The 11,517-nt window shown below is 37.1% G+C and overlaps 1 protein-coding gene across 3 annotated transcripts in view; it reads right to left on the bottom strand.

Annotated features, from left to right (window-relative positions):
• Positions 1-268: 268 nt before the first annotated feature.
• IL13RA2 (interleukin 13 receptor subunit alpha 2) overlaps positions 269-11,517 on the bottom strand; it is a 72,170-nt gene continuing 60,921 nt past the window's right edge. For all 3 annotated transcript variants that reach the window (XM_090264727.1, XM_090264726.1, XM_090264728.1), the window contains 5 exons: positions 10,005-10,189; positions 7,941-8,086; positions 6,408-6,552; positions 1,144-1,253; positions 269-391 (listed from right to left, as the gene is read on the bottom strand). In XM_090264727.1, the coding sequence (XP_090120853.1) occupies positions 341-391; positions 1,144-1,253; positions 6,408-6,552; positions 7,941-8,086; positions 10,005-10,189 (637 nt within the window). In that variant the 3' untranslated portion in view covers positions 269-340. The remainder of the gene's footprint in view (positions 392-1,143; positions 1,254-6,407; positions 6,553-7,940; positions 8,087-10,004; positions 10,190-11,517) is intronic.

Here is an 11,517-nt window from a genome sequence, read left to right as displayed (position 1 = left end):
TGAGAGACTTGGCTCTGAATTCTCTTAGCCAGAACTCCAAGAACTGAGGTTGCTGAACTGAGCCTAACACCTGGTGCTGTTTTTCCGCAGCTAACGATGAACACATCACCGAATACAATCTTACCCACCCCTTGACTTCTGTACTGCAGCACTCTCACTGCAGATTGAGGAAAAACCTTAATAGAATCTAGAAAATTTCATACTAGTTAAGGGTTTCAGTACTACTCTAAAAACTACTTAAATAGAATGCTTTTCAAATCATGTTTATTAAAATTTGGAGAAATATTTTAACTCAATAAGACTCATAGTAAACAGTTGGCTATAAGACAAAATGATTGAGTCAAAAGAGTGTCTCCTGATGAGAAAAGACTTCTTGTCTTGTATGAAGCATCTGAAATTTAAAAAGAGCTTTATTACCAACAAATAGGCATTAATAACAAACTATTTGACTTAGATTAATAACTCACAGGACTAGGCAAAAAAAAAAAAAAGCATTCAGCAGAGAAATAAAGTAAACCATTTTATACACTTTTTTTTATCTTTAAAAGACTTGACATTAAGATATTTTCCTCCAAGTCACAATTCGTCCTGAAAACCAAGAACCCATAGTGATCTATCCATCTTCTGAAATTCTATTACATTATCTGCACAATTAAAATAACAGTAATCTAAAATCAGCTCATAATGCAGGTTATTTTATTTTTTGGTATGAATTCTATCTGCTTCAACTGGAGTGTGAGCTCTTCAAGGATAGGCACCCTGGTTTTTCATTGTGATCCTCTGCCTCTGGCACACTAGTAATATATTTCAGAGTATGTCCATTTTAAGTCACTCAATTTTTTTCTCCCAGTCCTGCTTTTCTCCTGTAACTTTCCTTATATTTTCCCCAATCTAATCATAAATAGTATTTCATGTTCTAAAGCATTGTTCTTTTATTTCAGCAAAAGTAAATCCACCCCCAAATGTAGTTTTTTAGGGTTAATTTATAAATTGCTGTATTTTCTGAATATCACGATACATACAACATCAATTGTACATCCACAGTATGTAGGCAAAATTATAAAATGAAAGCACATTAGTCCTAAATGCAGAACATTTCTTTTTATCTACTGTCCCAGAGTATTATAATGTTATACAACTTACCATTTTCAGTAAAGCTTTTTGCTTAGACATAAGCAGGTAACTTATTAACAGAATAAAAATTAAGACAAAAGCAAGTGGTATCAAGAAAAATAAGACTTCCTTCCTGCCACCTAGGTGAAAAAAAAAATCACAAGGAAAGGGGGAAAGTGTTAGATGTTTACAATGATTTTTGATACTGAATTATTTCATAAATAATCTACTAAATGGTGAAGAGTTAAGTTTTAACTCAGAAACTTCCGCTATCTTTGTCAATGCAGACACAACAGTTATGTCTGAATGTAACAGTTCTCTCATTTGTGCACTTTTTATATAGAAAAACCACTTCACTGAAATGTGACATCTCTTCATTTCACTTAGAAAAATAACTCTTTGATGCCCAACCCTTACTTTCTGATATGATTTTGTTTAAAAATTGACCTTGTGAATTTTTCATAGGACCAAAGTGATAAAACATTAGACCAATGATAAAATAAACATATCTTGTGTATCTCTTAAATCACAATAAGGTAAATGTTTATATCATATAATGCTGTACTGAGCAAGGGCTAGTTTTCAGTATAAGTCTATATGTGAATAATAGACCTAGTCTTTAAAGGTCATGATTTTAAAGTTGTCTCACATTTCAAAAGTGGCTAAAGACGTAATGATCTTTTTTTTTAAGTTTTATTTTATATTTTATTTTAGAGAGAGGGGAAGGGAGAAAGAAAGAGAGGGAAAGAAGTATCAATGTGAGAGAGAAACATTAGGTGGTTGTCTCTAGCACACATCCCCGACCTGGGACTTGGCCCGTAAGTCAGGCATGTGCCCAGACTGGGAATCGAACTGATGACCTTTTGCTTTGCAGAATGAGAATGATGCCCAACCAATCGAGCCACACTGGTAAAGGCATTTTATTTTTTCTTTTAGAGGTGAACTTTTAATTGTTTCTTCTGCACAGCAAGAAATGGGCAATCACTAGACAGACTAAGAAAGTAGACAAAGCTTGTCCTTTCAAAACTGGTATCTCTCACGTGTTTTGAAGCAGTACTACAGAGCATCTTGAATCCTAGGCCCACACATACACTTACTTTAAAACTACCCACAACCCCTCTGTTACTTTGTCCTATTCCTTCTGAATCTTATTTTCTAAGTCAAATTCATATGGTCAGTTCAATTAAGATTTGCAAAGATATAATCCAGAACAATAACTAATAATGTAAGTTTTTGGCATGCAAAAACAGTAGGAAAGCAGATTACTTTCCTGAGGTTCCAGCTGCTTTCTCTCTATATAGAGTCAACTCTGAAGAAGATATATTTTCATTAAAAAATTGTCTTAATTTTCCAATAACTTGAAACATCCAGTAAAAAATAGCCTAAAGAACTAAAGCCACATGCATCTCAGGAAATTCTTTGCTCCTGACTTCAGAGTTTTAAGATTTTACTGAGAGATACCCATCAGGGATAAAGAAATCTCAGTCATCAATCTCACAGTTAAGACTATGTGTAAAATACATAGAAAGATATATGTTTTAAGGATGTGGCTAAGAACTCACCATAAACTATGCATTGACTAATGATAAGATACCAGTAGGACATGACTTTCTCAATGTCAGTTCCATAGAATCTACAGATTTCTTACAGTGGTGACAAAATGAAAAAAATAGAACCAGGAAGTATTTGTTCTGATTTCACATTATCTCTTGGTTAATAGGGTTCTCCATCTCTGCCTATTTCTTCCTCCACTGCCCTTAGTGATTATATGCAATATATCTGGCTTCTTTGTTTGTTGCCTATCTTTACTCAACTTGGGAGTAAAATATAAATTTCTTGAGGACGGGGATTTTTTTTTTTTTACTGCTGTATCTCTCATGTCTGAAAAGTGTGACACATAGTAGGGTGCTTAATAAATATTTGAAAAATGGAAAAGAACAATAATACCACTATATTAATAAGGAGATAAATAGTCAAACAGTGATTCTAATATAATAGAACAACATGAAAGGAGATGAATGATAGATAGAAATGCCAGAATCTGTTCGTATCTATGCCTGTATATGTATTTACATACCTATATATCTGAAAGAGCAGTGCTAAGTTAATTTACTTCAATTTCAAATAATTATTAGTCATTTCTGTTGATAAAGCTAGTATACTGTGAAGCACGATAATATTTTACCTCATTCTCAATGCTTTTTAGTTTATATTGATATTTCTTTCTTTTTTCATTTTTTAAATATGCTTTATTGTTTTTGCTATTACAGTCATCCCAATTTCTTTTCCCTTTGTCCCCCTCCACCCAGTGACTTCCCCTCCCTCCAGTTGTCCTCCCCCCTTAGTCCATGCCCATTAGTTGTGCATATAGTTCTTCGCAATATCTTTCTATCTACTCCAATCCTTCCTACTATCCTTCTTAATTTCTGTACAATCTCCCTCCCTTCCCCCTTTCCCCTCCTCGCTGACCATCCCCCAAAATGTTCCTCATACCTATAATTTTTTTTCCCACTCTCATTGCCTATTTAGTCTGTCTTGTTTCAATTCTCTAGCTTCTGTTGTTGGTTGTTGCGATACAGTTTTCATCTTAGTGTTCATGGTTTTGATCGTCCTTCTCCTAAACAAGTCCCTTTAACATTTCATATAACAGTGGTTTGGATCTGATGAACTCCTTCAGTTTTACTTTGTCCTGGAAGCACTTTCCCTTCTATTCTGAATGACAGCTTCGCTGGATAGAGTAATCATGGTTGTAGGTTTTTGCTTTTCATTCCTTTGAATATTTCTTGCCAGTCCCTTCTTGCCTGCAGAGTCTCCTTTGAGAAATCAGCTGATAGTCTTATTGGGACCCCTTTGTATGTAATTCTCTTATTCTGTCTTGCTGCTTTTAAGATTCTCTCTTCATCCTTAATTTTTGACATTTTAATGATAGTGTGTCTTGGTGTGGTTCTCCCTGGGTCCAGTTTATTTGGAACTCTCTGTGCTTCCTGGACCTGTAAGTCTATTTCCTTCCCCAAGTTCAGGAAGTTCTGCTTCATTATTTTTTCACATAATTTTTCCATTTCTAGTTCTTCTTCTTCACCTTCTGGCTACCCTATGATTTGGATGTTGGCCCGCTTATAGCTGTCCAATAAGTTTCTGAGCCTCTCCTCATTTTCCTCACTTCTTGTTTCCTCTTTCTGCACTGGTTGACTGTTTGTTCCTTCCCCATATTCTGACTTGTTGATTTGATCCCTGGTTTTCTTTCCCTCACCACTTGTTTCGTATGTGTTTTTGTTCATTGCAGCAGGACTAGCCTTCACTCCTTCCCCATCTTGTTTAAGATCTGCTGTTAGGTCTGTAAGCATTTTTATAACCAAAGCTCTGAACTGAGCCTCAGAAAGATTTCCTATCTGCTGAGCTGTTAGATTTAGATGTTTGCTGTCTGGTCAGCTGTGTCACTGGGATCTCTATCATGATCTGTGCCATCCTGACCATTTCGTGTTTACCTTTGCTTCCTAGGCAGGGCTGTCACATCCCCTATGCTATAGGGGGTGGAGCCCCATGCACTCGTCACAACCAGGCAACCCATCTCACCATGCAGTGGTGTTTTCTGTGGGGGGCGGGGATCCAAGATGGATTCCTGTCATTCACTCTCTACTGAGAGACCAAGAGCCTCCTCCTCCATCCCCACCCTGTCTGGGCCTACAGTCCAAGGCAATGGAGGTCTGCCTTCCCTGGCTTTGGAATCACAAGCTGACGGGTCTGGTCTGCAGCCATGGGTGCTCCCCAGGCGCTTCTCACCTTCCCCTAAATACGGGTGTCTGTGCTTACTGCTGTCCTGCCTCCATCACTTCTCCTTCCACGGACAGCACACCTAGAACTCTCCTCGCCGGCTTTGCCCTTCCTACCTGTCTGGATGAGCACCACTTCTTTATAACTTTATACGTTGAAGTTCCATTTATTTTCTGGACCTTCTAGTTATTTTTGGTTTTGCAATAGTTGTATTCCCTCTTAGTTGTGGAGGGAGATGGAGCATGTAGGTCTAGGCCTCCATCTTGGCCAGAAGTCTCCTGTGTTTGTTTGCTTCTGTGTCCCAGGGAGGACTCTCGCTCCTACTACGTTGTAAGGGGTGGAGCCTTAGGTATTCATCAGTAATGGGTGACCTATTTCACCATGTTGTGGTGCTGTATGCAGGACAGGGGTCCGAGGAGGAACAATGCTGCTTGCCCAGCACTCGCCCCCCTTTCAGGCACCTCTCCCACCTCCTCACCAGACTGGCACCCCTCTAGCTGTTGCCCTTGCTATAATTCCCAGAGTGGGTGGGTCTCCGGATGTTCTAGGTTTGTGGGGGCCCTTTAAACAAGCAGGCTCTGCTGAGAGACCCGCATTTTCTGCCCTGTCCCAACCCCTACTGGTTTGCACAGTCAAAAGCAATGAGGCTTGATTTTCCCCGGTGCTGGGAAAGTGAGCTGCACTGGCTGGTGAGGAGCTGGGAACACTCCCCAGGTGTCCCTCTTGACTTTTTAAAACGTGTAACTGCACTTTCCGCTGGTTTGCTGCTGTTGCTGCTGCTGCCACCACCACCACACCGTGTCCTCTCTTCCCAGGCTCCGTCCCTCCTACCTGTCTGGATGAGCATTCCTTCTTTATATCTTTGTTTACTGGATTTCCATGCACTTTGATTTTCTGAAACTTCTGGTTGTTTCCAGTTTTGTGGTAGTTGTATTTCTTCTTAGTTGTAGAGGGAGATGCAGCATGTCTGTCTATGCCTCCATCTTGGTCGCAAGTCCTATATTGCTATTTCAATCTGTATTTTATCATGCATGTCACTTTAAATCGGTGTTGAATTGAACAGAATACGCATTTTACTAATGATGACATATGAAGTTAAAAAATATTCATTAGGCACAATACCAGACACTCAAAAACACATATATGCTGACCTATCCTTAATTTAAGATTTCTGTTCTCTTAAAAATTGAAAGTATAGAAAAATATTTTTAATATAACCTGCCCCTCAAAAAAAACAAAAACAAAAAAACTATCATGTTCTCTTTACTGACAGAAAAACAAGAATGTTTGTAATAGAACTATAACAAGGCCTTAGTTAAACTACTGTTACTCCTCTTAGTTAAAACTGAGTATGAGATTTTCCATAGATCTATGTTCAATTAAGGCACTTGCTAATTTATCTTTTTTGATTATAGACTATATGAAAGAGCCCATTGATTTCCATAATTATAAAATACACTGAAAGAAAAATAATTTTTCTAGCAAATAGCCAGTTGTTTAGTTGCTGTTCTTATATCTCATACCTCTCCAGCACTGTGTACCACTCCATTCACTCCACATTCCATCATCTGAGCAATAAATGTTAATTCTGCTTCTCACTAAAAAGCATAATTGTTGGCTTTCATTTGATGTTCTTGTGACATGTATTTCATTTTCAAACGTGGTAGTCTAAAAGCCAAGGATAAAATAAGGTGCCATTATTTGCTCTAATTGTAGCTAGACCAATCCCATTTGTTTTGTCACTTTTAAAGTGGATTTTGTTACTTAAAGTATATGCATCAAATGACTAGAAATGTGTAGAAACCCAAATCCTAACAGTGATGATCTCTCTGTAACGTGGGTTACTTGTTTTCATTTTTTATCCCCTTCCTTATCTATATTTTTAATTTTTCCTATAGTGACAATGAATCACATGCAGTAAAGGGCATATGTGACAGGACAGAATTCCTAGGTAGCTTTGGTGTTTTTGACACCCAGTATTTGGATTATTGTCAAATTTCCCAGATTCCATGAATTGAAAAATGTTACATTTGCTGAGTTAGAAAAAGAGCCATCATGTGAAAGCTGTTTCTATGGAAACTATACAATTCATATACATAAAGCTGTTTTCCCCCTTTTTTATTTTGGTTAATCGCTGTAATATCCTTGTAGCTGGTGCTCAGGGCTTGGCATGAAACAACCCTTTCATATATGAGTAGAAAAAGGTGAATAATCTCAAAGGAAAAAAAGAACACTGAAGCAATTACTTCAATTTACATTTTAAAGAGCTGAAGAGTGTTTCTCATCCCAAATCACAGTTTTTCTTTTGTTGTAACTTTTCTTGGGAATAAGCATAATGTAATAGAGGTTAAAGTGGACTGAGCATAAGATCTGGATTTTAGTTCTAGCTGTGTAATGTGACTGTAAATCAATTTACTTCCTTGGGATTTGTAAATCAATTCAACCCCCAGTTTTCTCAGGTTTATGAAATGAATTGATTAGAACTAATGCACCACCCTTTAAGCTGTAGATCAATGATTAAAATGAACATATAACAATGTGGGGCTAAAGGCATCATCACTTTGTTGGTGCTGGAAGATAATCAGTCTTGCAACCATAGCTTATGTCCGGTTAGCCTCTCTTCCCTGCTACAAGCAGTTCTCAGGAAGCCCGGCTAGACTCTCTCTAACTTTGACCTGATGGTTGTTCCTCAAGGAGTAATTTTTATGTTTGTGTTTTTTATTTTGTTCTCTTTTTTAAACCTGAGACCTCTACATAATCCATCTTATGCATGTACTTGGCAACTTTAATTTATTCACACATTATTGAAAATAAGTGACTAGATTACCTCTAAGGTCCTATGCAGCTTTAAAATTGGTATGATTGATTATACTTTCAGTCAGCAAAAATAAATTTCTTTTGTTCACTAGATAATTTGATTTTCTGGAAATTAAACTAAGATACATGTCAATGTCATGTTCTAGTCCTCCTGTGGATAGCAACTGATTGGTTCTCATGTTTGCTATTTTATTTAAAAGCCTATGTTTGATTTTCTTAAATGAACATAATATTCATACCACCCAGGTAGTATCATCTTCTGTGAGCTTAATTTCATAAATGAAACACCTTGATGGAATGGGTCCATTAGGTATGTTCCATTTCAGGTTAATTTCCTCTGAATTCTTCACAATAATTCTAAGATAGTCTGGTGGGAAAGGTTTAACTGAAAAGCAAAAAGGAAACTATTTCAACATGGAGGTTACTGAAGTTTAGCAGTAGTCTGTATCAAAAGCAAAGGAAACCTAGCAACCTAAGCCTCCAAGACAAATCAGGTGGCTCAAGACTATTCTCTATAATGTGAATTAAAACCAAAGAAGGACAAATGTCTAGTCAAGGAACAAGTATAAATGACCCATGGACATGGACAACAGGGTGGTGACTGACTGTGGGAGTGGGGGGGCATGGGGCAGGGGAGAGCAATGGGGGGAAAATGGGACAACTGCAACAGAAAAATAATAAAAAAATTAAAATTAAAAAAAAGAAGGGGAAGGGTGTAGTCAAGGGACAAGTATAAAGGACCCATGGATATGGACAACAGGGTGGGGATTGACTGTGGAAGAGGGGGTGGGGTGGGCAGGGCAGGGGAGAGCAACGGGGGGGGGATTGGGACAACTGTAATGAACAACAATAAACTTAAATTTAAAAAACGTAGCTTGCCAACCAAGTTTGGGTTATTAATAAACTTGGTTGTTTTGTAAACTAATGTTTGGTGAGTCACATATTGACAAATAATAAAGCTGAAGAAAAAAGTTAGAAAATCCAAATAATTATAGTCACTTTTTCATTTTGTAGTGAAGGGACGCAGAATACATTACCCCAAAATGTACCACATTAGCATGTGGATTATTTGGACCTGAAGACAATTAAGGTCCAAACAATTCAATTCAGGAAGTTTTCTTGCTTTTCTTTCTTTTTTTTCTTAACTCCCTCCTAACTGATTAAAATAATTTAAATAGAGGGGCTGATCCAGAAAGAGAGCTATCACCAGAGATAACTACAAAGTGTACAGGCCAGGTGTGGTGGATGGGGAGAGCTGGCAGGGACTGTTTGTTCAAAGTTGTCTCTGTGTCCCATTGTCTCTGCATGGCATTGTAAATATTTGTTTATCAATTACCCTTTCCATCTTCCTGTGAATTGCCTTCCTTCTCTTTGAAACCCCAGACCCTTAGGCCCTTCTACTTAGCTCAGTATAACATATAAGCCTAACTATCTTTGGGTCTCTCATGTCTATGTGGGGCTTTCATACATATATAATTAAATTTGTTTTTCCCCTGTTAATATGTCTTATGTCAATTTAATTATTAGACCAGTCAGAGGAACCTAGGCGTAGAGGAAAATTTTTTAGCCTCCATAGTAGCATTAGAAGCAACTGCCATGACTATGACTACTAATATTTTTATTAATAGCTAACATATTTAGAGCTTATGACTACCAGACACTGAGCCATAAATTCATTCAGATCTCACAATAAATCTGTGAAATAATCCTTTATTACCCTCATTTTACTGATGAGGAAATTGAAATATGTTAAAAGTAACTTGCTCAAAGTGATACAACTCAAAAGTCGTAAATTCAAGATTCAGGCCCAGGTATGGCTGACTCTAGAACCTGTCATTGTTGCAACTATTAGAACTGAGAACCCAAACTCAGAAAATAACCAGCCATTTTCCTATTAAAGCCTGGAAGTAAGTGATTCCATAATTACTCCATCACTAAACACTAGACAATAATACTCTATAGCAGATCAGCCCCTTGAAGCTGAGAAGTAGATTGTGAGTTCTAAATGAAAATGACACTTTACTTTTCATTCAGTTCCTTATCTTCCATACTTTTATATTTAATAAGATCTTTCTCATATGCTCTGCTGGCCCTCATTTTTCTGGCTTTGCGCTTTAGTAGGTCTCCATCTCCACCTCTCTCTCTGTCTATGTCAATCTCTTCCATGTGATTGTAAATGGCTTAAACTAGAAACATTTTAAAGTTGTTTGGTTACCTTACATATATGTGTGTATGTATGTGTATATATATATGTATATATATATATATACACACACACACACATACATATATGTATATTTTACCTATATTTTGAAGCTGAAAAATGAAATAGCTGGGTCTGATAAGCTGGGATTCTGATGATCCATTAACACAAATGTAGAAATCTTTATAGTCTGGTGACTCCAAGTAGGGAAACCTGCATCCAATATTTTTTCCATTATCTTTGATATAGTCAGCACACTGTAATGCATGGTCCAATTCTTCATACCTGTAAAGGGAAGTTTCATAATAATTGTGTTACCAATATCTTCTAGTATTACTGTGCCCAATTTTCAATTATCTTAAGATACTAAGTGAATTAAAAATCACTTAAGAGCATGCAATATTTATTAACAACTACATGCCAGATCTTAGGATAAGTGGTAGGGATACAACAGTAAGGAAAACATAGTCCATGATTTCATGATGGGAACCTTTGCAACATTTCAAAGATATGTAAGTTTATGTTGACTCAACAGCAGGATTTATGAATCAAATAATAAAATTCCTATTAAGAAAACCAGGGATTCATACAATCCTAGATAGTACCACCTTTTTAGTATTATAGTTGGCTTAGCTTAATATTATCTTAGTTTCAGGTGTACAACATAGATTCAACATTTGTATATGTTACAAAATGACCATCACAATAAGTCTAGTAACCATCTGTCACCATGCAAAGTTACTACAATATTATTAACTATATTCCTTGTGCTGTACACTACCTTTATGTGGCTTATTTATTTTATAACTGGAAGTTTGTACCTCTTTTTCCCCTTCACTTTTTCCACCCATTCTCCCAAAGCCCCTCTCCTCTGGCAACCCTCATGCACTGTTGGGGAGATTATAAATTGGTGCAGCCACTATGGAAAACGTTATGGAAGTTCCTAAAGAAATTAAAACTAGAATTTCCATATGACCCAACAATTTGTACCTTTGTTATTTATATAAAGAAGGTGAAAAGACTAATTTGAAAAGATATATGCACTCTATGTTCACTGAAACATTATTTACAATAGACAAGATATGGAAGTAATGTAGATGTCCATCAATAGATGAGTGGATAAAGATGTGAGAGGAAATATTACTCAGCAATAAAAAAGAATAACATTTTGTTTATTTGCAAAAATACTTATGCTAAGTGCTACTGCATTGTATATACTGTACTAGGGAACTTGCATTTGAAGAAAGCAGATTTAAAAACAGCCCAAACTAAGTATAATGGGCAAAAGGGTTTTGGACAAGTGAGATGTGCCTGGGACACCTTCCTCCAAACAAGCCCTTTTTTTTTTCCCTAATGTGGGACATTGAAAAATCAATCCCTGCCTTTTGTCATCTAGTAGTTATGGATTGAATGTCTTTTAAACCTTCTGCCAAATCTGTTGCCCCCAGAACACAACAAGGATGCCAGCATGTTAAACCAAGCACGCCGTTGTCTGGGGACAGCCAACTGACCTGGAGTCTGCACGATCCTTCCCCATGTGGGAAGGCCACCCTCCCCTCCACACCTCCACTCTTATTAGGGATTTCTGGACCCAAGGGTAAGTAGGACGATGA

The sequence above is a fragment of the Furipterus horrens genome, unplaced genomic scaffold, assembly GCF_987537825.1.
Source record: "Furipterus horrens unplaced genomic scaffold, mFurHor1.1.pri manual_scaffold_17, whole genome shotgun sequence".
In the NCBI taxonomy this organism is placed as follows: domain Eukaryota; kingdom Metazoa; phylum Chordata; class Mammalia; order Chiroptera; family Furipteridae; genus Furipterus; species Furipterus horrens.
Note: the sequence above shows the minus strand (reverse complement) of the source record. Positions and strands in the feature narration are given on the sequence as shown.